This window comes from Pagrus major, chromosome 2 (genome assembly GCF_040436345.1).
Source record: "Pagrus major chromosome 2, Pma_NU_1.0".
NCBI classification, from domain to species: domain Eukaryota; kingdom Metazoa; phylum Chordata; class Actinopteri; order Spariformes; family Sparidae; genus Pagrus; species Pagrus major.
Window position 1 is genome coordinate 1,978,585 of NC_133216.1, and position 27,107 is coordinate 2,005,691.

Below are 27,107 nucleotides of genomic sequence, written 5' to 3' on the forward strand. Positions count from 1 at the left end.
TAAATTAGCCACAACAGTGAAACATATAAGGACGGCATTATTTCTGCTTCCCAAATCACTTTCAAAACATTTTCAAATGTTTGTGAGAACATCTGCTGATCTGACACTTCTATGGTTACGATTCAATCAGCTTTATGCTCAGAAACGACGTTCAGGTTCAGGTTCATGATCATTCTCATGTTTTAAAGGAACCGATGTAGATTTCCAGATACAGCAGTCCCTAAAGTCAAAGTCTGATGCTTTGTGGCTGAACAACATCACATTTAGAGAGTCATAATTACTACAGCTAGAGGTCACTGGAGCCTCGACATATTGAGTTTTTTTGTCACTTGAGGAAACGACTGATACTTCTCTCGAAAAGTATTGATATCTCTGACTCTGAACTACAACCTGGCTGCTTGTAATTATGCCATATATAATATGGGTAAAAATGCACATTTATGGTGGAGATGAAAATAAATCAATCTTCCTGGACTCCAGTGAAGTGAAGGAGGGTCATCTTTAGCTGTGAGAGCAACAGCTCCCTGCCATGGGAAAACGATTAGGTCACCCCCCCCCGAACCCCCACGGATCAATCTGAAATCATCAATTTGGACGCACTCGACCATGTGCTCTCTCCAAATGAAGGTAAGAAAATGGCCACTTGAGTGCCTTCGGTTAAAATGAGCGTCGAGGCCGCGGACACATTTCAAACTGTCATTTGTCAACCCTCCAAATGCTTTGTAATAACACTCAATTATGCAGTCTGAATGACGTTGCTAGGTTACAGCGCTGGCTAAGTGGCTGATGGGACCATCCTGCGGTCTCTCAGCATCGTGGGCTGATAGAGAGTCCACACTCAGCCACTTGGCAGCCGGAGACTGAAACATGCTCAGAAATCCACATCTGGTGATTAGGATGTACAAATCACGTCCACGAGCTGCGGCACAGGAGGATTCGTGATGGGAGACGGACCAAAAGTTTCCTTCAGGGAGGTTTCACTGCTCATTTACCTTCTCAGAGATGTGCCACTTAATAAGATATATTAATGAGATATATCATTTGCTCATTTGCACTCCTGTAAACATGTTTGGACAGTTTATTCTCTGTAAGACACGTTTCTTCAATGATTAGTTGCAGCGTTGATTCTTTCGTCTTTGCACATTTTTCTGCATCTTCTTTGTTCTGAAACAGAAAGTTATTACTCACTAGTTGGTTCACTCATTAATGTTTATATTTTTGCCGTTACACTTCTTACTTCTGCAGTCTTTTGCAGGCTCAGACTATCAGCTCTTTTTTCTGCGTTGAAGCTGCCTTTTTGCTGCTGAACCAACCTTTCCCAGCGGGATTAATTAACCTTTACATTAGTTTCTATTACAGCATTTTTATTTCTACAGTATGTCTCCATGTGTCTGATGCCTGAGTCCTCTGAGGGTCCTGATTTTTCAATGCAAACCCTCGAGCTCAAACATGGTCATTTCTTGGCCAAGAGAAATACACCAGTGGAGGATGAAGGGTTTTCATTAATAGTGGATCTCTGTAGGCAGGTAATCAAAATCTGGATGGATTTTTACTTCAAAAGTCGAACTGATTAAACTCTGAATGACTACTTATGAACTACTCATGATGATAATTATTCCCAGTTTTTCTCAAAATATTTAGGGAGCTAAAGAATGCTATCTGCTGCCTGAGACTACATCACTGTTTTTTCCCCGTCAGCTCGTCGTCTTTTGTTGCTCGCCGAGTTGTTCACTTCCAAAAAAACCTCCTGAAAAAACGCCTGAAAAGCCCTGATACAACCTCCTACGCCAGGAAGACCTTGGTGGTAACTACCCACACAGGGATGATATGTGACTGAGCAAAGACGGACGGAAAGGAAGAGAAATCACACACACACACACACACACTCTTGTAAGAATATTTTCTTTTTCACCTGGTAAAAACAAACGCACAAACAACTAGCCCAGAGGATAAACACACAGTCACACACAAACGAAACAAACTCATCTGCTGAACACATTGTTAGAAACACAATCAGCTGTTACTGCACCGACCTGGAGACCCACAATAACTAATGTAACACTGGGTGTGTTAAGCAACCTGAGACAACAGTCAGAGAGCTCCTGCATGGAGACTTGATACACCACAAAAAAATAAAGAGTTTACTTGTGATGTCGAGATCATAAAAAACAAAACCAAAAAAATCAATTTAACCCGCAGAGCTTTAGTTTAGTTTGAATCCTGGTATAGATCGCAAAGTTTGCAAAGCTATCACAGATATCAGGCTGAGTTTGGGGAATGTGTCTGAAATGATGCAACAGATATCTGGAAAATGTCCACATGATGCAGGAGTGCAACTGTAAAGGTATTCATTCTTGGTTTGGATATTTCCCGACGTGTAAATATCTGGAGCTAAAGATAATGTACTATTTACAGCAATTTAAAAATAATATCTTTTGCAGATGATAACAAGATAACTACTATATGTATACATTTGAGGGGGCTGTGGCTCAGGGAGGGCTGGTCCAGGGACTATTCAGAAACAAGATGGCGGCCCTAGGAGACCAGTGGCGGGTCCTTAATCTATTCACTCCGATGGGAAAAGCGAACGTGAGCACCGATTATTACTGATTCTTTCGTGCCATTCAATAAATTAATTATTAATTAACGCAAAGCAGCCACACAGACACAGACACACTTACCTGTATATGAGTATATCGTCTGTAGAGCTGTTGTACTGGATCTGGTACATGCGGACTCCTGGTATGTGGTTCTGCGGGGGCCATCTGATGGTAGCAGTGCTGGACGTTAGATCCGACACGCTGACCCTCTGCTGGTCGGACCGCGCCTGACCTCCGCTGACGTTGGACTTGATAGACGTGGGGATGTCCGACGGCCCCGGGTCAGGGTCCAGTTTAGGGTCGAAGTGTGGCGAGGGGTTGACGACTAACTCGACGGGAGCGGTGGCCTCCCCGGCTGCGTTAGATGCTATACACGTGAACTTCCCAGAATCCTAGAAATCATCAGAAAAAGAGGAGAGGACCCAACATTTATCTTTGCTTTTTTGACCAACGGTTATAAAATACATAAATAAATAAACACACACACATAAACATAGTCCATGAAAATGAAACTGCGTCTCTACCTTGACCGAGGCCTTGAGGATGTCCAGCGAGCCGTTCTCATAGCAGACGGTTCTGGTCGTGTTGCCGATCAGCTTTCCGTCAGGACTGACCCAATGCGTCGACGGCTCGGGATCTCCGATGGACTTACAGCGCAGGCTCACCTCCTGACCCTCCATCACAAACATCTTGGAGGTGTGACGAGTTATCATCGGAGGCTCGCACACAAACTCCTCCTGTTAGAGCACACGAGTCACCATCATTCATTAAAACATTAGTAGAAAAGATTTAAGCTTGTTGAACGTTAATACATCAGCAGATTAAAACAGAAATATACGTTTATGTCACATTTCTAAAAATTTTAATAATATTTTTGGTACATTTAATTGTCGCTTCATAGATTTATTGAGCCTTTTCTTTCACTTCTTTGACGGCATCTAGTTGTGTGTTCTTCCAACACACTTTCAGGAGGAGTTCAATTGTTTACACATGAAGATTAAGTGATCCTTGAGTTTTTCAGCCCTTGCGATATTTAAAACCCACCCACTGGCACCTATAAGCCAGAGTAAATCCTGCCAAAACCCTGGTGAAGTATTATTGCTGGGCCAAGCAGGGCCAGCCGAGGCTTTACCAGGGCTTACTCATCATTCCTACCACTCAGGGCATCTCCAAACCTTTTTCTGGGTCCTTCTTGAGTCTTGTTACCAGCAGAGATGATTGCTGACCTGATGACCGCTGGGATGTAGCTTCAAATAAAGCACTACACTGCTCCTCTCAGTCTTGTATTACATTCTAACCCTCAATTGCTCCTGTGAAGCTCAGAGTAAAAGCCTGTGATTGAACCGGCTGCTCCCTGGTGTGTGTGTCTGAGTGTGTAGAGTGTGAATGTGAAGTCGGGCGTTGGAATGGAAAAGAGCATGAATACTCGTTTGGTCATCATAAATATATGGTTTGTCAAGGTAACCCTGAGATTTCAACCAGACTCCACTTTTCTACCCGTTTCATGAGAATCTAAACCTCTTGGATTTTCTTTTTCGGACGAGAAGCGGCGCAGATGCAATAAGCAGCCGAGCAGCGTCCATCGATTTCAGAGCAGGGATTCCCATGGCGGCAGATGGCTAATGTCTGACCTCTGATGGATGCAGTGGAAGCTCACTTGCCCTTGCAGTGGGAAAGAGGCTATTAACTCTCGGTGTATTAATAAGGCCAGACACTTGGGTGACACGGAGGTCTCTGGATCGACCTCTTTACAAGGCTAATCCTCTTATAGTGATCCTACAGCACCTCTCTGAAGGAGGTCCATGACTATTACTTGAGGTGAGGCAAAGGTCTGTACATCATCCTCTCTATGATGATACAAATTAATCCCATCTTTATCTCAAGGTGCACCTCCACTTATCATCGTAGCTCTATAACGGCCCAGAGGGGTCGGCTGCAGGATATCTCCACGTGAGGCAAAAAAAACCCTACATCATCCTCTTTAAGGTAACATCTTGAACCACAGCGCTTAATTCAGCTGTTATCCCTCCAAGTGTGAGCGCAGCTCTGTTTTAGTACAGAAGCATTTTCCCAGCAGGTTTAGATGAAGAACGCATCTCTCAGCTGCTCCTCGACCTTTAGTCCAACACATCTGCAGTGGGTTTGCTTCGTGCTCTCTGAGCTGCTCTATAATGCTTCATAATTATGACAATGCTACATATCGGTTCTCTGTCTGGTACATACTGTCTTTAACCCTTAAACCCTTTCTATCCTGGGTCAGTGCTGCATTTTTATCCCACTTCCATTGAGCGCTGCAGGAATGAAAATCCTGCAGCACTCTTACGTGTCTTCAAAAAGGCTGTTGATAAGTGGATTAATGAGACTACAGAGGTTGTCGGACATTAAATATTAGCAGAAACTCATCTACTCAGTGCAACTTTACTTAAGCTAACTAACTTCCCAACTCGTAGATGGATTAATTTCTAGTAATGCGTGTACAGTATGGTGTAGAAGAAAGCTTAGTGGTGGCGACATTGACGTCATGCTTCCAGGTAACATGGCAACGATAGCTTTTTACTGCTGCTGATCATTTGTGAAGATTATCTTGATAAGAGATTATTTTCTGCAATAATCAAAAACCTGACTGGTGTTTTTACAAAAACAGCACTTAGCAGCGCTTAATGGATCTGCCTCTAACGATCTCTTATCAGCTTAAATCAGGATGTTTTCCACTGAATGTGTCAAACATGATCAACTGTTAAGAGGTGGAAAAGCAGCAAAACCAGTGTGGAAATTATCTGTTACAAATAAAAGTCATGCGTTTACATTTCAACTTATTAACATAAAGCATTAACATCAAAATATGCTTCAAGTACCTGTAAAGTAAAAGTACTTAATATGCTAATAATAATAATAATAATAATAATAATAATAATAATAATAACAACAACAACAGTATTATAGTAGTAGTATTATTTGTTGATTACATTTTGTAATACTAAACTAAATATTCAAAGTAACGACTATCTGAAGTACAATATTTCCATAAAAATAGAAATACTAAAGTAAACCTCGAGTTTGTACTTAATTACAGTACAACTTAGTTACTATTACAGTCTGTTGTGTGATTTTAGTGTAAATGGCAGCATCACTGAGCTAACAACAGTCTGTAAACCACAACATAAAAAAGCTGGAAAGTGCAAAAACAAACAAACTTAACCTTGTAACATTTTAGTGGTTAAGAGTTAACACTTTAATAGAGTACAGTGTTCACTAAAGCATCAGGTTCAATAAATAACACCCATTCATTCTGACTTTAACAACACGTGAAGAGGTTTAACAGCCGAGCACGACGGCTCATTTTGCTCGTAAAGACAAAGTTTATCGATGTATTGATTGACAGTGAGATTGACTGATCGGCTCGTGTTCGAGCCTCACGCTGAAGAACACTCAGACTGTTGGGGTTAATGTTTTCCACTGCTCTGCATGCTCATATTTTATTTAAACTGTTTTAATGTGCTGTTGCAGGTTTCCTTTGTTACACGTCCCCCGGAGACTTCTGGTGAAAAATAGCTGAACTTCCACATTTGCAGTGATGATTATTTATCTGCACAGTCCCCATTAAATAGACCGATAAACAAATGAAGGTATGTGCAGAAGGATAAAGACCAAACACATTTCTGCTTCTTCATTTTACCCTTTAATTATCTTCAATCACATCTGGGGTATTTACTGCGACACACACTGGAGCTTTTCATCCCCTCTCTGTTTGTTTTACCTCGACAATATGACGTAAGGCAGAAAAACATGATGAAATCACGATTCTGATGCATTTTTGCACATCAAACTCCATGACTCCACACTTTCAGCAGACGGTTCACTCCTCTGTGACACCAACCATCTGCCCCGCTCAAGTGTCCTTGAGAAATAAAGTGATCATGCATCCACAGAGGGCTTAAAGTTAAGACTGCAGAAAATCACATTTTGCAACATGGTTTAGCGGATTATGACGCCAAACACACAGAATGCAATTTATATGACCAATCTGATTAAATGATTCGTCTTTTATGTTTGTTTTCGCAACACGTTCTCACTCCAAACTTGTTAATTTGATTATTTTTCCTTGATTTTTGTGCTTCTACCACAGACAAGTCTGCACAGGATGTTTTATTTTAAATATATATATATGATATACCATTCCTGTGTTTTACTTCCTGCCTGGCTCGATGTGCTCTGTGCAGCTCGATGTGGCTTCTGCCCACTTAAATAACTTTAAAACACAAGTCAACCTACAGCCTCTAAATATCACAGGTGTATTCCCAGAGCGACTTTTAGAAAGGTCCAAAATTAGCTCTGTATCCTACTATGATCCTAAGTTGTTCTGTTCAACCATGAAAACTGAAAACACTTTGGAAATTAATGGATCCTTTGACCTTTGTTCCATTGTTTATCTTGTATATGGACATTGTGTCATGCATTACTTTATCCTTTAGACAACAGTAGCTCTGCTCTGACTTCTCTATTAGTTCAGACAGTTTCTCCGTCTCTGATATTACTGTAATTTCAGTAATGACGTTGCTCCGTAGTAACTTTAACAAACCTCTCTTATGGTCCAGAAGTATTTGCCAGCCAGGTCTCTGGGTGAAGCGCAGGTCTCCAGGTCGTCCTCTCTGGTCAGTCTGCGAAGCCACACCAGCTCGCAGTTACAGTGCAGAGGGTTCCCACCGAAACTCAGCACCAGCGCCGTGAGAGGAGAGCCCTTCATCTTAGCGTACACCGGGATCCGCAGGAACAGCGGGTCCGGAGGAATCTTCTTCAGCTTGTTGGAGGTCATGTCCAGTCTGGTGATGGAGACAGAGGGATTGCTCAGTTAAGAGAAAACGGCGTAGACACCCATCATCTTTATGTTCTAGGGAGCGTTGGGGTAAAGATAACTAATTAAACCAACTAAGGAGTGAGTCGTGTGGTAAAAGCTTTGAAACAGCTTGATCGATCAGTAGGAATCTGAGGTGGGCAGCCATGTCTACAGGTGAGATACAGAGAACGAAGGGTGAGATAGAAGAAAAGGCGGCGTTAAGAGAGAGAAAGTGAGAAGCTGTTCACGGTTATCCTCCCTCAGACCCCACTTCTCCCCTTTCCCCTCATCATTTTTTATTCGATTGGAGCTGAAAGAATCATAAACGTCTCCTGAAGGTGAATAAATCTGAAAACTGTTTCCATCACTTTCACTTTTTTAAATTAAAAGTTCCTGTTAAGAAAAATACCTCTGTCTCTCTCTATCTTTCTTTCAGGCTGCAGTCGAGGTGTACCGACTGTTTTCGGTCATATAAAAGTAGATCAATTCAATCATTTCTTCACTTTCAATTACACTTTTTTTTTTCCACAGCCACAGTAACTTTGGAAAAGGAGGTGAGGCTTTTTCTTCACCAGCTCTATTCACATGCATGGAGCGGTAATATAATGGTGATTTAAAGCATGAAAAATCTGACTTGGGTTTAAATCATTCATGCAAACACAGACTGCGAGGAAGAGAGACATGATTAAGGTGCAAACTTATTCCACCCTCAACAGATGACTGTGTTGTGGAAATATCTAACTGTTGTCAGACGTACACAGCCTTATTATTTCAACAACGAATCATTACACACTCATCAGAATCATCATTTTCTGTTAACACCTTAGAAATAACCTAATGTTCAGTCACCGTTCACTGGGAGTCACAGCAGAACAAGCTCAGCTGGTATTTGATCGTCACCTCGTTGAGATCAACGCGTGTTTCCAGGATGTCGTGGTGAAAAATCACTTTAAACAACACAGTTAATCGTGTGTTGTTGGCATTTCTGAGCTCAGTTTGTGATTTGATTCTAGCCACAAACTCTGGTCCCCTTTTTTAGCTTCTGTTTTTTGTTTTACGGCACATTTTCAGTTCAGTCTCTGCGTTTGCATCGGTTTGTTTGCTGTCACAAAAAAATGACTTCATTTTAATTACAAGGCTCCCATCTGTCGCTTTTCAACAACTGGCAACAAAATCCATCCAATACTGAGGCCACTGAAGGGCTACAATGTCATATTATCAGTTTGTGTCTTGCATTTCAATTAAATACATTTTCTCACACCAGTATTTTGTGTTTTATTTTGATATATTTGAAAAGAAAGTATCTGTAATTGTAAGGTATTTTTTGATGTATTTGTGCCAGTCTCTGATTGTCGATTAAGACATTTTTTAAACGGTGATTAATCGATTAATCATTTACAAAATGTCAGTCCAACATCATCATGCAACCACCATCAACAATAAAGTCAAAATTATATCTCTACATACAGATTTATCAACACATCCTCTACAGAGCCTCAACTGAATGTCAATTACAGACATTTAAACACAAATGATGACAATTAATAACTACAGAAATGACATAACTGCCACTTTACCAGCTGAATCACACATGACCAAAGCAAACAACACACATGTTCAAACAATACAAACTCCTCAGCAAAACAACACATATTAAACTAACATTAAAGTCCCACTGCACTGCTCAAAGTTTGGAAATATGTCAGCAGAAAGAGGCTAACGCTAGCTGCAGTCACAATGCTAACGCTGGTTAGAAAACAGCAGAAAGTCCTCACACACCTCACCGAAGGACGAAGCCCCTCAGCGGGGTAGCACCTGTAGAAATCACCGCTGAAGGATCCACCGTTAGCATCTTTAGCATTTAGCCAAAGCCGGTGGTCACCTAGCTTAGCTGCGGTGCGTGTTCAACAGGCCAGGCAGCCGCTAACGTTAGCTAGCTCATGTTAGCTCCGCTTCTTCTGCTATAACGTTAGCCACCTGTTGCTCCTCCGTCATGGAGTCGCTACTGTAGCTAGTTGCTAACTGACTAAAATATTTAGTTAGTCTCCTTCTTCCTCTTTCTCTTTGAAAACGCGTCATATCGGTGATGACTATCAGACTGTGACCGTGACTCCGATTGTTAGCAGGCTACCTCATGTGATGCTAGCACGCAAAGGTCGAAGGTCAAGGTGGAATATACCATTAAATGTGAAATGTGGGTGATAATAAATATTGGTATTTAATTTTATAAGCCCAAATGTATATGTAGACATTTATTTTATTCATTGTAACAACAAAGGAAAATGTTTTAAAAATGAATAAATATACTTTAATTTGTCAGGAGTCGGTGCACACAAACACTGCTCCAATGGTTGCTCTGTGTATGTAAGCACATATAGAAAACAAAATGGAGGCCCACTCATAAAAGCATGGTTGATCCTAGAATGGAGGTCTGTGTTGTTGTTGTTGTGGTGTGTAAACAGAAAGCCAGCAGTAGCAGTGACGACGGTGATAAAGTGAATTTCCAGCTGTACTCTACCCGGTAAACACACCAACCTCTTCACCTGCAGGCTGAATCGCAGGTGCATCAAGCTTTTTTTTGCATCATCCACTCAGCCAGCGCTTCAAACTAATACTTCACTCATTGAGCATTTTATACTATATCAACTGAAGATCTACCTTGTCAAAAAAGGTATATATCACCTTCCATGCACACAAAAGAGGTTAAATACACAAATTATCGGCACAGGCTGATGCTGTCACAGAGCTCGCTGAAGCTTGCACTGATACGTCCCACAAAACCACTGCCATCCGGGCGAAATACCACGTTTTTAGGGAGTGAAGAGCTGCTCTGTAGGAGAAGTATAACCCGAGAACAGCAGCAGCAGGAGATAGGTTGGTATGTTTACTGAGGAAACTACAGGTCACATCCCATGTGTTAGCACTGCCGCTGGCTGCTATTATACATACAAAGCACAAGAAGTACTACACATGAGCTACACATAATCCTGGACTCAAACTATTGACTCATAACCCTTCTCATTCCTAAACCTAATCATGTGATGACATAACAACCAATCACAGTATTAGCATCCAGCAGAGTCTTCCTCCAGCCCATCCATTATAGCATCAACCCCTCATCGCTCCATAATGCTGCTAGTGGTCAAAAACCTCACAGGGAAACTTTAATGACATGTTGGGGCTATTTTTCTGAAGCATATTTAGGAGTTTATTCTGCCCCCTAGTGGCCAACACAAACTATTCATGCAGTTTATACACCAGAATAAAATGTTCCCTCATGTAAGAATGGACTGTGAACAAAGAGCGTAAATAAACAAGGTCTTTTGCTCATAACGTCCTCTCTCTCCCTCCTAACATGCAAAATCTGCACCTGAATCAAATGTATTTGTATCCTTCTCAAAGGCACTCTGGCTCATATGTAGAAAATATGTATTTAAAGCAGAACTAGAGGAGGCTCGGACAAAACCATTCATCACAAAATAACACAGAATGAGATCCAACTGTGGACAAAGACTCCATTGTGTATTATTTGTCATTCAGCCACCGCAGCACCATCTGTGGGAACTGAGCAGTACTTTGTCCACCAAAACACTGAACCTGATAACTGGTAATAACGTCGGGGAGAAACATTCACTGTTGTCAGCAACAAACACAAGAAGCTCCATTTTTCCCTCCGAAGTCCCTCCAGAAAACATTCGACAACAACGATGACTTAACAAGAAGTTAATAGCTGTTGAGAGCAGCGAGCATGCTGCACTTTACAAATTTCAATTATGTTACTTCATGGGCAGCAGCCTTGTGGTGTATTAATTTGTGAGTGTGTGTGTGTGTGTTTGTGAGTGAAACGCTCACCTGTGAACATACAAATTCAGAGTTACACAAGCTGGTCCATAAGTTTTGTGTCTCCGAGGAGAAAATAACCCATTACAGCTGTTTTAATAAATGCATGACTGTTTCCTTCTCACACATCAATTACTGTCGGTCGCTGGGACCTAAATTGGAATTGATTACTGTTAATGGGGTTCAAACTGTATTTTGTGGTATAGTGAACATATTCAGTGTTCTCATATCACCAGATCACACTTTTTCAAAAGGGCCAAACTAGAAGAGCTGTACAGGGCAGACGTCAGGTAACGTGGGGGAACGATAAAACACAACACAATTTAAAAAATAGGAAATAAACAGAGTTAGACACGTCCTTTAATTAGGGAGGTGTCACAAGTTAAAGAGGGTGTGGAAATGTGGATCTCTCAGCTTGATGTTTTAGTCCAAACAATGCTGTACCTCCATCCTGGTCCATCATCGGGGACAGTAATTGTACTCGAGATAGAAGATAGAAACTAAAACTAATCAATCATAATCAAACTACAAAAGATTTTAGAGTCAATACATCGGGCTGAACACAAAGAGACTGGCATGAATGGCAGCATGTTTATTAAATCTTGAATCCTCAAAGAGGTTATTGCAGCGTTTCAGGGTTGATCTGGGTTCAGTGTGATGTAGGTGAAGATAAGAAAGCCCAATCTGAAGATCTCAGGTCACGACTGGACTCAACGGGAGTTAAAAGCTGTGAATTATCTGTGGACCTTGAATATAAGTAAGAAAATCATACATCTAGTACTTAAATGTGAAGCTCTCTTTTTCAGGATTTGGAAAAGAGTCTGGCTCTGCTGTCCCGCTGATGCAAGTCTGATCGGATTAATGTTTACTCAGAGTCCACTGGGACCATGAATATTGATGAACATTGCTTGAAATATGCCAGAATTATCCCAGAAGCTAGTTTGCAGCTGTAGGCCCTGACCTGGTGTAAAGCTGGCAACCTAAAAATCAGCATAAAATAAAACATCAGCCGTGATGAAAGGCATGTCGATAACACAACAACAGATAAACACAAGCATGCACAGACACGACACGTGAGTTACAGGAAAACCTTTGCACAAGTTTAGGTCGAGCAGTTTGTCAGCATGTGAGTTGCACTGACAGACGTGAGTCATGAACTTAACAGTGTAGAAAGGACCTGGTTGTAAGAGGTCCAAAAAAACCTTAACAGCTTCCAGTGTTTGTTCTTCTTTTAATTTTTTAATGAAGTTTTTAGATTTAAAAAGTTTGCGATCAAGATTTCCTGAGGAAAGAGACACGAGGTTCAGTCTAATGTGTGTTTGAGGCGTCTGTGCCAATAATAATAACTTCAGATACGTTTGAATTTGTCTCTTTTTTTTGTGTAAACTCTCAGAGAAGATCTTTGAACAGAGTAAAGATGTGCTGAGCAGAGGAGCACCGGGTCACTGTTTAAATCCCCATTCTGCCTGAGAGTCAGTGAAGGCTGTAACATTACCATCATCTACTATCGACGTGCCCTCGGGCGACACGCTGAGCCCCCCAGCTGCTCCAGTGGAGCTGCGGTACGGACCTGGTCGTACCGGGCTTCTCCCAGCTGTGAGCTGCTGCTGCTGAAGTGAACTGTGCCTCGCAGGCTGAAATAGTTTTAAAGCGGGTCGGACCTGGAGGGATTTGTTCTGTGATTTCTGTTGTGTGTCGTCTGAAACCTGGCAACAGCTTTAGTTTTATGTTTAATTGGTTAGAAAATGTAAGAGCAGCTCATCAGAGGGAGCAAAACATCACTCGAAAATGATTTATTTTAATTCTGATGCTTCAGTCAAAATAACAAATCTGTAACTCCCAGAAGACAAAAAGCACTGAAGCTCTTTGATGAGGCTTTTATTCTGCATTCATTCATTCATTTATTCATGTTCGTGTCTCTGAAAGATTTAGAGCTCATGTGCAGAACTGCTTACATGTTCTTTCAGTTTTAATTATACCCATTTATTACGTGACTGAGCATCTTCACGTATTTCTGTGAGGCTCATTCACTGCTCTCCAGTTTGTTGTTTGTATGTCTCTTATGTACCGCAGTAGGTTTCCAACACCTGATAATTGTTTTTAAAAACTCTTGATAACTATAACATATATCAGGGAGCTCAAGATCATACACATCAGGTGTTTTTCATACTTTAACGCTGCATGGAGGAACACAGCGAACTCCAGAGTAAAACAATCGATTGTTTAGCTGCTAAATGTTTCGACTTTCCTCACCAGTTGGCTTCTAACTGTGTCTGCGTGCCGCTCGGTGCTGAGCAGGTATTGTTCTGTGGGTTTATGAGAGCTTATTTGATGGAAAAAAAACTGCCTGTGGGGTTCAGTGAAAGTGGCTGAGGCAGCATCACACAGTGCATGTGCTGCCAAACTACAACTGTGAGTTAAAGGAGGCTGAAAACATCCATCGTGCTATAAACATGGCTGTAGCTGTGAGTCATCCCGCACCTCCTCAAACACCCCGCTGAAATAGTCTCTTTACAACGAGGTCACGGCCGCAGCGCTCAGATTTTTACTGGAAGTAACTTGAACTAATGGAGAGATGCATTAAGTTTGATTTAAAGGTAAAGGTAAACACACACACACACACACACACACACACACACACACACACACACACACACACACAGGGTTAAAGAGTGATGACGTGATGCTGACCTGGCCAGTTTGTGCAGGTTGGAGAAGATCCCCTCGGGGACGCTCTCGATGAGGTTATGGTCGAGGCTGAGGGTGTTGACGCTGACCAGCAGGGCGACTGTCTCCCAGGGGATGTCCACCAGGTTGTTGTAGCTCAAATCCAAGTCCTCCAGTGTCTCCAGGAAGTCCTGCAAGAGGAGGGAGGACAGAGGAAGAGACTGTGAGCATATCACAGAATTCAACAGCCGACCCAGTCACCAGAATAAAATGTTGGAACATTTCTCATCCCGTGTTTGTGGCGACAAAACCTGATATTTTAAACAAGAAGTTGGGACATTTCCAGGTGTTTTTGTAGCGACAAAACCGGATAGTTTTGATCACGTATTGGAACATTTTCTAGCCGTGTTGGTCGTGATACATTTGGATACTTTTAACAAGATGTTGGGAAGTTTTCCAGCAATGATTGTGGCAACAAAAACAGGGTATTTTGAGCCGAACATGAAACCTAACTAGACTATAAGTGCAACATTGTCTCAACATAAGATTGAAAACTGACACTAAAGAAATGCAAAGTTGCAACTTATCCAACATTTATTCTGGCAACTGGGTTGAGACAGCATAATGTCTGAACTTTAAAGACAAGACGATAGAAGAGAGAGAAAAGAAAGACAGAAGATTGGTTCATGCAGGGATGGAGTGGTTGGAGAGAAAAGAAAAACACAGGGTCCAGGAGATTAAAGAGAAACTCAGGGTTGGATGGATGGAGATAAAGGTGTTAAAGGAAAACAGAGAGAAGAAGAAAGAAAGAAAGAAAGAGAAATAAAGGGAAGACAGGGAACAACAGAGAAGGAAAGAAAATGAGATCAATTACCCCGGTCAATGCTGTGCACTCAAAACATGTTGTTTTCTCTAATTGCCTCCATACAATTCTCATAATCAGAACACTGCCGAAATGCCACGAGTCAGCACACATTACAATGAGCAAAAATACAAAGAGAGAATGAGGAGGGGGGGGGAGGAGAGCGATAACAGCCTGTTGATCAGCTAAAGTGTTGTTGTCATCGCTGTAATTGCTCTCATAATTCACACAATCAGGACACTGTTTGAATGTCACACAATGCCTCAATTCTCATTACAATAATCTGTGCGTTATTGCTGTCTGAACCGAACGAATCTCATTTCTTAAACGACAAAAGAAACTTTTAAGAGCTGCGAGGACGAGTCAAAGAGCTCTGTGAGCGGAAAAATCGCTTTTCTTAATGGCCAAAAATTCATGAGCGTCCTCTCGAGAGTCTGACCGGGCCTGACTGCTGAAAATGGATCGTGTTTTTCGCTCAGTTTCAGGGTGGATGGACGGATGCATGACACATCTGGAGCTGACATCTGGACGCTGAGGCTCTCCTAACAGTGGCAGCTCAGGAAAATATCGATGACCTGTTGCTGCTGTACTTTGCACAGAGAAACAAACCAAAACACCTAGAAGGTTAAAGTTATATGACATTTTTCATTATTTTTAGTTTTTATAGTTCACTTAGTTTCATTCACCAGAACTAAACTGATTCTGTAACTACATAATCTGCGACTTAGGAGTCAACGCTTCTACGCTGATCGCACTTCTTCTTTGTTATTTTCACGATCTAGTTACAGAAATAAAACTCATTCTTAGAAATAATAACGCTGCAGGAGAGATGGAGGGAGAAATGGACGAGGAGAGAGTTGATAATAGTGGGTGAGAAATGAGGAGTGACGTTCAGGCTGAGGTTCAGAAGGTCCACTCCATTAGCGGGAGCAGAGTTCACGTCTCTCTGCTTTCTCTTCGTGAAAGTCCTGCAGAGGTCTGAGAGTCCGTCCTGAAGGGACTCTGGTACTGAAGCGCCGGACTTTTAATGAGCAGAGACAGGACGGCCTCATTTAATGAATGAGGCAAACCGTTCTTTTTAGGGCCCGGGTTATTCAAGAGGTGTCCGGCTGAGCAGCGGAGGCAGACGGGGCCCGGATAATTCTGAGCCAGATATCCGGCGTCATTTCCACTCAGCACCACGACCCTCAGCACCAGGACCAGTCCGAAGAGCTTTAAATGACTTTGCGATAACTTTTTCAAACTGAGACTCTTGGCTAACGGCAGCCGGGCTGGATGATTGGGTGATGAATCAGACGGTTTGTCGGCAGCACAGACCCAAAATTTAAAATATTTGACTTGTGAGTGTTCCAGTAGAGCTCACATCACACTACACACTGCACAAAAAGTATATATTTATTATATTTATGAAATATTAAAGGTCCAATTTGTAAGAAAGTTGATTTTTGAGTCTCATTCCTGATTCATCAAACACTGACGCTCTGGACTGGGAGGTCGGGTCGGCCGACGTTGAGAATTAGACTCAAAAATAAACTCTCTCTCCCCAAATTGGACCTTTAATTAAATACTCATTTATTGCTGCACATTGGTGAACCAAAACTCAATCTGCAGCTCCACAAAGATTAGTTTTAAATTGAAATTATACTTTATAACTGACGAAGGCCTGAAGCTAATTGGCTAATTTTCAGAGGTGTGAAAAGTTCACACATTGTTTCCTCCAGGAGAAGTTCAGGTACTTGTGTAAAAACAGACTCTGGTAAAAGTAGAAGTACTTATTCAACTTCTTTACTCCAGTAAAGGTAATCGAGTACAGGCTCTGAAATGTACTCAGAGTAAAAAGTCTCCCTCTGAAGGACATTTGTGGTCAAAGCTAACTGAGGCTCACGTCATATTAATTTAATTCAAAGACTATTAAAGTTAAAGGTCAGTAGGATCAGTCTTCTGTCAGTCCTGTGATGTTGGGAAGGCGGCGTGCGATGACGCCAAATAACAATAATCCATAATTCACCTCAAATGCATCAAACTAAAGTAACGAGCCTGTTTTGAAAATGTGAGGAGGAGAAAGTTCAGATGTTTGTGTTCAGATGTAGAGAGGAGAAGTCACAGAGATACTCAGGTACAGTACAGATACATGAGACATGTACTGAAGTACAGTAACTAAGTATTTGTACTTTGTTACTTAACTAACTGGTCCAACTTCTACATCAGTTGCATTCCTGTCTGAGATAAGATCAGCAGGTGTTTGATTCTCCATCGTACCTGAAAGGCTCCCTCTGATATGCTGTGCAGCTGGTTGTTGGCGAGGATGAGGTGCCTCAGGTTCACCAGGCCTTGGAAGTGGGAGTCGTCCAGGACGGTGAGGCGGTTGGCGTCCAGGTGCAGAGCGTGGAGATCCTGGAGGTCGGCGAAGGCGTACGGCCGGATCTGACTGATGGTGTTCCTGCTCAGCGTCAGGTGGATCTGGACGTGAAGAGGAAAAAGCAGATTATTGTGAAACTCTGACTTTGACGCCGCCTCCATCTAAATGACCCACTCTCTCCTCTTTTTAAACTTCTATAGGATGTTTTAATTTATACCAGCAATAATTCAGGAAGTGACTCTCTTTCTGTTCAGGGAGGTCAAAGGTCAGGCTGAGCAGATGAGTCATCGCCCTGGAGATAAAAGATATATGATGTCTCGTCGGACACTGGAGGCTGTAGGGATTAAACCAGCCGTCAGGTGACAGGATGGCCTTGACGAAGCCGCTCTGCATTAATTATAATATTCGTAATTAATACTCGAGTAATGTGGGTCAGCTGAGACACGGAGTTAGAGATGGTATCATCAGGAAATCCAGGATCAGTCCGGATATCGTAGGCAGATAAATACTTCACTCTACACATGATGGAGTACTATACAGTAGGTGTGAAGAGGAAGAAAAATATTCTATTAACACCCGAGAAAAGGTCGATCAGCACCCACACATTTGTGAAACCTGTTTTGGAGAAGCGCCGTGATAACCGGAGACATCTGTGGCGTTCTGTCACACTCGCCGCCGCAATGATTAAAACCTCATTTCCCACGTTGCCTCGTGTGTGAGCAAACATCATCTGCGCTGTTGTGATCACACTGGAGAGGAAACTTATTTTTCAAACACTAAAGGAAGTCTCCAGCTGTGACGAGCGTCTCTGTTTGGCAATTAAATATCCTGATGTTGGTGCTTTTTTTCCTTTTTGAGCGGCGTGCGGTGAAGCCCTTCACCTCCGTCACATGAGATCAGTGGAATTAATTGGTGAAATTTGTAAGATATCGTAGATTTTTCAGCTCCGTCAATATGTTGTATTGGAGGCAGCAGATGTTCCTTATGTTCTCCGCGTTCGATGTGGAATAAACATGAAAACTCTCCTCGCCTTTTCTCACTGAAAACACTTCTTCCATGCTCCTGACGGCACTGAGAGCCGAGCAGTTTGATTGAATTTGAATGCTGAATGCTTTAAATATCTTTCCTCAGATGCTCTCACACCATAATTCATCGTCTGTGAGGCTTCGTTCATTCCAGAGAAATATTCTCAACTCAAGTGATGCAATTTAGGCTTTTTCGGCGTACCCACTCAGCTCAGCCATCTTCAGGTCCTTCAGATACTTAAAAATAGTGATGGCCTACATTCCCCCATCTGATTGTCCTTCACATAACACGTATACTCCTTCTGCTTCCAAATGTGGGTTATACATTTACTGCAGGTGGAGATGAAACAGCACATTAAATGTTGTAGTTAAAATGTCCTCTGACAGCAAACTTGTTTGAGCTGCAACGATTAGTTGATTGAAATAAAATGAGTTGCAAACTATTTTAATAATCAATTAATTGTTGGCCAATCAAGCAAAAAAGTCACACTTCTGATTGAGGATTTGCTGCTTTTCTTTGTCATTTAAGACAATAAATAAAGAGTCTTTTGGTGTTGGGCTTCTGGTTGGACAAAAGAAACGATTTAAAGATGCAGACGAGCTGTATGGAGCCATTTTGTGTCTTTTCTGGCTGTTTTTTACGTTTTAAATCAAGTCTCCAGCTGCTTCAGTTGTTTAGCAGAATACTGCAACGTTATTTTACTGTGAAACTGTTTTGTGGACTACGAGACTTCACCTGACTTTCCATCAACATGGGTCAACGTGTTGTGCGCTCTGTGCAGGCGCTGTGGTTTTAACTACTGTTCAAAACACAGTCTGTTGCAACAAGACTGAGATGTACTCGGGGAGCCTGAGGTGTGATTGCATGCTCTATCTTCTAAAATGAACTTGTTACCTTTTTCTTTGAGACATCATGGAAATGAATTTGTAACCTTATTTTTGTGAATGAAAGTATAAAAGCACGACACAGAGGAAGATTATAAAATCTCTCTGAGGTACGATAAGTCTCGCAGCACCTTTACAAACATACTTCGTTGTTAGCTGGATAGTTGCACGAGTGACATTAATACATCTTTAAATAACTGTTACAATGATGAGAACCGGGCTGGAAGTTCCCTGATGAGCAAGTCGTGGATCAACATAATCGGGATTATTTTAACACGATACCATTTCTGCTGCTCTCAGGTTACAGGACCTGCAGCATAATCAACTCATATGCAAACATACCATGAGTAACTCAAACCACCTTGTGTCGAACAATCTGGACTGACACTGAAATATCTCTAAAGGATCCTGATCATGAGTCTGGAATGACTGACGACAAGCTAAAATAAAACTCTCTGGCACCCACAGAAACAAAAAAGCAACAAGAACCATCATCTCGGTTGGATCACATCAGACTACTTGGCAGAAAGTCGAGATCGGACCGATCAAAGTAAACATGGACGTAAAGGCCGTCAGAGAACTGACCAGGCTGGACATGTTGGCGAAGTCGCGGTGCCTCAGCGTTGTGATGAAGTTGTCCATCAGCCTGAGCTCGGCCGTCTGCCGGTCGATGTTGGGCGGGACGAAGAGGAGGCCCGTCTTGGCACAGAGCACCGTGTAGGACGGCAGCAGGTTCTGGCAGGTGCACCGCTTCGGACACAGCATGGAGGTGGTGCTGGAGGGGAGGATGAAGAGGAGGAGGAAGAGGAGGAGAGGGCAGACCAGCGAGGGGACGACATCCATGGCTACTGTCCTGCTGCAACACACACAGAGAAACCACAGAAGAAGTCAGTTCATGTAGAAAACACACATTAAAATGACTTCCAAACTTTTAAAGGGGAATTCCGCTATTTTATTCTGCCCCTTTTACCATCAAAGGTTAAAAAAATAGCTGGAATTCTCCTTTAAATTTCAAAGAATGTGCCCAAATCTTCCCTCTTTGATTTGGTTTAAAGATTTTGTTGTTCGCCGAAGATATTCATCTTCCCCCTACTGAAGTGAAGTTATCATTTTTCTACACTTTTACAGACGTTTTTGCGACTTAGGTGAGTGTAGAAATCATTTCTCTGCAGACACGAAGAACCCAGAATTTACAGAAAAAAAGATTATAATAATAAAAGCTTCATGAAAGAGGGGGAGGCTTAGATAAAGACAGGAAACGAGAGGGGGTGACGGAGGCAGAGAGGAGTGGAGGGGGTAGATTTAAGTCCAGAGTTCGTTGCTGCAGTCTTTTTTTTTTCCTGCTGAGTAAGCTGTCCGGGGGAAAAGGGAAAGTAAACAGCACTTATATCATCAATTAAGCTCACTGCACTCCCATGATCACAATCTGAGGAGAACATTAAAGAACGCAAATTATCCTCGGCCCGGTTGTCTGTCTCACCTCATAAATTTCATCGATGTTTTTGTGCATAAAAATGAGAGTAAACCGACTCCTGCAGCCGAGGCAATAAAGGGAGCACATTTACATTGATATTGATTTCTAACCATTCGCTCTGTACGTTCAGCTCAGTGGGGCGCTGAATAAATTCAGACGGGGGGGAGGCGTTAAACACGGGCGAGCAGGAGTGACATATGCAAAAGGAAGACACACACACACACACACACACACACACACACACACACACACACACACACACACACACACACTGTGTACTCCCACATGCACACACTCTAGAAAGTTCATCTGAGTTAGATGCTGAGTGACTGGAGGAAGGTTGATGGCAAATAACAGCGGAAAGAGACACGCTCTTTTATTTACGTTGCTGAAATATTCAAACTGCGCCTCCACACACAGAGCAGGAAGTGTGCACATGTCTTCATAACGGGGCCCGAGTGTAGGAAACGAGCTAAATGTGAGGAAGTAATGGGATGAGATAAATTCAGTGGAAATGATCGGGAGTGTTCAAACTGAGACTCAAATGTCAGTGGGTAATTTGAGAGTCTGCGCATGAATGTGAGCACAAGAAGACTCGGAGGCAACAATGAGCGACAACTGGAATCCACAAATTTGTCACATGAATGAGAATATTTCAAACCGCACAGAAAGTTCAGTCATGCTCACGGAGAGTTTTACCACGGATCAGCGTGAGGTCGACATCCACGACTCATCAGGCACAGAGGAGGACGACACACTCTCACAGGTTTAGTTAAACCTCAACAAAGTGTTTAAACGGCAGGTGCATGTAGAAAATGAAGCCTGATCCAAAATTAAACATATTTAAATCCACTAGATCCGGATTTTCACTTGAATCCGCATCAACTTGACTCCATCCAAGTTTCATGGAAATCTGTACAGTAGTTTTTGTGTAAGCCTGCTGACAAACGAGCAAACCTAACCTCCGTGGCTGGTGGAGGTAACTACTAGTAAATAATTTAAAAAATGAATTTTGTTTAGATAAAAAGTCTCTTTTACAGGTTTTATCAGCTAAACTTTTAGTTTTTGGTTAACACTTTATTTGAAAAAGGGTGTGCCTGTCATAAACATGTCATAAACATGTCATAACAGGCCTGATTACCAAAACAAACTATTAAATATCAACATTACATTAAACTGTCATGTGTGTCTGCAATATTTTTCTTGTTTGTAACACCAGAGGTGGTGACTGTTTACACATGTCCCGCCCCTTTCCCCCCGAAAGCCAATCGTCTGCTTTATCACAGCTGAACCAGGGAAGATATCAGCCAGTCGTGTTGTTGCACAGGTGAGATTCACGTCAGTTTCAGATGAGGTGATCTAAACATTAGATATTAAACTTCAGTGAGATGAGCTGACATCATCACATCGCAGCAATCTGGATTAGAAGTTGGTGTCAAGAACCGTGTATTTGACAAAAAAACCTTTTAAACATTATTTTTGGGCACAGTCACCAAATGTTTTAAGCATTTTTTATCATAACTGACTGTTTTTAAGTCCCAGTGACCGTTGAAAGTGAAGTTCTGGCTTGTTAGCATGTAATAACTGCCCGGGGGGTGGAGCCAAGATGGCTGCCGAGTGGCAAGACTTGCCTTAGAAGGACCTTGGTGTCATTTGTTGCTCAGTAACCACTAACTGCTGCAAACTGTAGCTAGCTGCCATCAGATGGTTAGCTTGGTTAGCCATGGAGCTAGCCCTTCTATCAGCTGACTCATCCTTGACAAGAAAACCACCTTCATAGTGTTAATTCTGATTTACAGTCTTATCATCATATTATTGCCAGTGCATCAATGATCACATGCACTGATTTCTTAAAACACTGACATGTACTCTCAGTGACTCTGCAGCAGAAGCCGTGTGACGCTGCGTGTCTCAGGAACTCTGCTGCTCTGAGAACAGATTTAATTTGTTTAGTCAGGCCGGCTCAGCGTGAGAAAAATGCAAAGAAGCTCTTTTTTCAGACTGCATGCACTTCTCCATCTCTGTCGCCCTCTCCTCCATCCTTTCATCGCTCTCTCTTTCCCTCGACTAAAAGCACTTCTCATTTCAATTGCATCGCTTCTTTTCTGCATCCCTCCACTTATCTTTCCGCCTGAATCCTCCCATCATCCCTCTCTCTCTCTCTATCAGTCTCTCCAACTCTTTTCAGCTGCTTCCTGTCATATCTCTCTTCCTCTTTTCCCTCCATCCTCTCATCATCCTCTTCCTCTGTCTGAACCCTCTCTGTATCTGTTCCTCCATTTCTGTCTCAATAAGATCATTTCTTCCTCCGTCGCTCCAAATAACATCCATTTCCATCTTCCTGTTTCTGTGTGCATCGTTTCCCCACGTTCGTTCTCTCGGATGCACATATGACCGCACACGATGAAATGACATTTATGGGATATGTGTCGAGAAGCACGTCCTCATATATGAGACGATAATGAAATATGAATGAAGGATGACATGTTAATTTACATGTTGATTGAGTTGTGTTGCTGCTTCATCCAATTTCCCCTCTCTTACAGGGTGGTGGTGGTTCGGAGCGAAGCTAATATTTGACAAGAGGCGGTTCGAGTAATCGTCAAAAAAATGATTAAATATCACTTTAAGTCACAAAACTAAGCAGCAGCTAGCAGCTCTGTGAGGCTGTATCCAAGCACAGCAGTAGGTTGAGCTAAATGCTAACATGCATACGACACACCCTCGTATTCAGGAGAGGAAAATCCGTGACGAGTGCGTCATCTCGCTTCTTTCTCATCGAGGTCAGTGACAATTTACGATGGTTTTAAAACGATCTTTTACTTCAGTATCTTCTTCAAACTCAACGCCAACTGAACAATGTTCAAACGCTGCTGCAATAGATACGACTGCAGAGTCACATTCAGGACAACGGTCAGATGTTTGTGGGTTTTCTGTCAAGTGCCGAAGGTGCAAAGGATTCTTCCTGAGGGGGACACAACGTTTTATGGCAGTTCAGTCTGGAACAAAGTGGCGGTGCCCGACCTCGCCATGGAGCGAGGCCTTTCTGTGTGGAGTCTGCATGTTGTCCCCCGTGCATATGTGTTTCCCCCCACCATCAAAAACATGTGTAATATGTTGACTCTGACGAAGGCACCGGTTTAAATCTGGAGTTGGTCTCCGGATGGATTAATACAGAGAACCAGTTTACTTAATGCCAAAACAACTTATTCAACCAACATGAAACATGTTAGCTGCTTCTTGCAAACACTTGTGTTGCTTCAGTGCCTGACAGGAAAGTATAAAAGCAAGTAAGAGTTTATGTAAGAGTTTAAATTCACGTGGAGCCGACAGTGGACCCGGTTTAACTACATAAACAGGGTGAGGAGGTGAACCAAAGAGAGGATGTTTACTGCTTATAGACAGAAACAACACATCTGATTAACACCGTCTGTCACCTTCACTGTCTGCACACATCTATGCAGTCAAACACAAAAGAGCAGCGAAAGACTGAAGCACACAGCCGAGGTGCCAGCTAATTATTTCAGCTTACAGTCTGAGACAAACAACAGCGAGGAGCGGGAAGAAGGAAGGAAATCGTGTTAGCAGAGAGATGTTCAGACGAGCAGCGAGAGGAAGAGACGAAGACAAGAAGAGGATCACATCTGAGGAGAGGAGAGGTGAAAATAGACCCAAACGGGTCTCTGCAACCTCGATACCCTCTTTGTGCCTCATAACTAAGAAAGGCCAAACACACTCTGCTTGTTTTTTGAGCCCTTCGGACGTGTCTCGGTCAAACTAAAGCCTTGCAGTCACTGTTGTGTCGAGAAGAGAAGGTAGACAGGAGAAAATATCTATAATTCAGGTTGCAGGATTTGCAGTTTTCATCCAGTTGGTGGAGATGTTGTGCTGCATCTTTTAGAAACGTGCACACGCAAACACACATACACACAACAAAACATGCACACACTCAAGGCTGAGGGAAAAGGGAGGCCTCTCTGTGCTTCAGTGCTGCGATACTGGAGGAGAAACAGTGAAAGCAGAAGAGACGAACAGAGAGTGACAGACAGGTGGAGAGAAACAGGATACTGAGGGAAACTCTTCATCCTGATCAACACTGGAAATGTTCGCAGCTCTTTTCTTCTTTGTCTCGATGAGCCTCGTCTTGCTGTAATCACTTCCTGTTATACCTTCATCACTCCTCTGTCCTCTGGTTCTGAATCACAATTTTCGTTGTATTCACTCTTCCCCTGCTGTTTCCTTATAACAATTTCATCTCCTGGATATTACATTCATATATAACTAATTTGCGACGGCAAACACATTTTGCCAGAAACAACTTGTATTATATTTAATACCGGCAGCAAGAAAAGAAATGGTAATGAAAGCATCTGCAGAGTCGGAATATTTGTATTTTTGTGTTTCAGACAATATCTGCTCGTGTCAACTAAAGCATGATTCACAACATGTCCTGCTGGTGTCTGACCCTGCAATCCCTCACAAACTGGAAGTCTGTTATTCTCAACCTCCAGTCTTAATGCGTCCCAGTGTAAACAGATGTTTGTGTGGCGAATCTCTGAACCTCACAAGCAACCAGCAGCCCAGTCACTAGGATATAATGTCAGCAGCTAACATTTCTGCAAACCACAGATACGTCCAAGGTTGATGTTGGTATCAGACGTGTCAGATCATGTTCACATTACATGATTATCAGCTGACTGTCACATCAGGAGGTGGAGAAGCTGCCAAAGGGCCGACCACAGTTTAAGTCACAGCGCTGGATGTTTTAAAGGACACCTGCAGGCATTTCCAGCCATTTTTGTGGTGACAAAACCGGCTATTTTCACGGGAAGACGGACCATCTTCATCTGTGATTGTAGCGAAACAGAACAGGTATTTTAATCCAAACCATGATGTTCTCTGAACCCTAACCAAGTGGGTTTTTGTGCCTAAACCTAACCAGAGCTTAAGCAAATTCAACCTAAACAAACGTAGAGTTGCAACACAAAGAAACATTCAGTTTGAACTTGTCTGCGGTTCTGCAGAAATGTACTGAGCTGACCTTTATTCTGGAGATCGGTTTCAAACTAGAGCAGCTGGTTTATCAGAAAGAGACGGGAGGAGTCAGCTTGTGTTGCATGCTCACAACGTTTTAACGGCACGTTTCAAACACAAACACAACATAAAGTAAGAAGTGATGAAAGGCTAATAGTTCACTGTGAGCGCCGCCACGCTGCCGTGATGTTGTGTGTTTCCGTGTCGGAGGAGTCGAGTGGATAATAAGATAATCAAATCTTCTTCTTGTTTTACACAGTTCATTATAAAACTACTCCATGACTAAAGTTTGGATCTCTAAGAATAGACACTGAGACACTGAGTCACTGAGCATGTTCAGGGACGCTCAGGGACACTGAGCTGGCAGGACTGTGTTTGTCCTAATAAAGGAGCATGTCACCAAACGCAACAGGGTGGCTTTTTATTATGTTTGTTGAAAACAATGGAGACACCTGGAACAGAGAAACAAGCTATAACAGGCTTTAGATTCACTGTGAACGTTGTTTTGTCTCCACAGTGAATACAAAGATAATAGAGAAAAGAAAATATTGTCTCATTCTTTAGAGATAAACTAAACTGTGTTCACAGTATAAAACGAGTCACTTACGTGGAAGCAAAACGTCTCGTTTCACCACATCATGAATTAATCTGAACCGTAAACTCATAAGTCAATAAAGTCGACAACACGTAGATGAGATTCTCTCTTCTTATCTTCATTAAGGTGAAATCAATGCTGAGGTTTGATTTGATCAGAAGCAGAGAGAGGAATCATTTTTAACTGCTACATTAACACAGAATGATGATATTAAGATAAAGAATGAGACGGCTCCAGTGTAACACAGTTTTTAAAACACTATCGTGGTTATTTCTTCTTAACTCTTCTCACTAAAATCACCGGAGCGCAGATAGATCTGCCTTTACTGACGTCACGCTCCGTCATGTGACATCACATCTAGTTACGTCGAAGGTTCGAGACGTCGTGACCCTTTTGTTTTTGAAAAATGCCGTCTGATGTCATCGCGACCCAATCAGAACAAAGAATGTGTTTTTACAAAGTGCTGCAGCTTCACTGATGATGATGATGATGCTGAGCTCAACGGTCCTGCCAACTGTCTGTCTGTCTGAATGGGATTAAAATCAATAAGAGGTGAGATCCACAGCGGGAGAAGACTGGTGCTGCTGCGCTGGTGGAGGATTCATTCACATTAATACAGACCGATGACTGTTCCCATTCATACCGATGTCACGGTGAGACGTCTGCAGACTGACGGCTGCCGAATCTCTGCTGGAGCTCCGTGAACGTATGGAACGATTGTTACAGGAAGCTGCGTTAGCTTCTTCTGCTAACGAGGTTACAAGTGTACAAGTACGACTGCAAATGTGTTTTTTAAGCTGCATGTAATCTGATCAATAGTTGCATTGTGGGTAATGTAGGTTTTTAAAAAGGAAGAAGAATGTGTGGAATGAAAGAGGAGATATTTCTGGTTCTGCTAAATCAACCTTGTTTTTTAATCTGTCCATCACAAC

General features: G+C 42.3%; 1 protein-coding gene across 4 annotated transcripts in view; it reads right to left on the reverse strand.

The window, feature by feature from the left end:
• LOC141014062 (leucine-rich repeat and fibronectin type III domain-containing protein 1-like protein) overlaps positions 1-27,107 on the reverse strand; it is a 303,976-nt gene that overhangs the window by 40,106 nt on the left and 236,763 nt on the right. For all 4 annotated transcript variants that reach the window (XM_073487775.1, XM_073487773.1, XM_073487774.1 and 1 more), the window contains 6 exons: positions 19,658-19,928; positions 17,063-17,263; positions 13,966-14,132; positions 7,180-7,420; positions 3,125-3,337; positions 2,682-2,992 (listed from right to left, as the gene is read on the reverse strand). In XM_073487775.1, coding sequence (XP_073343876.1) covers positions 2,682-2,992; positions 3,125-3,337; positions 7,180-7,420; positions 13,966-14,132; positions 17,063-17,263; positions 19,658-19,915 — 1,391 coding nt within the window. In that variant the 5' untranslated portion in view covers positions 19,916-19,928. The remainder of the gene's footprint in view (positions 1-2,681; positions 2,993-3,124; positions 3,338-7,179; positions 7,421-13,965; positions 14,133-17,062; positions 17,264-19,657; positions 19,929-27,107) is intronic.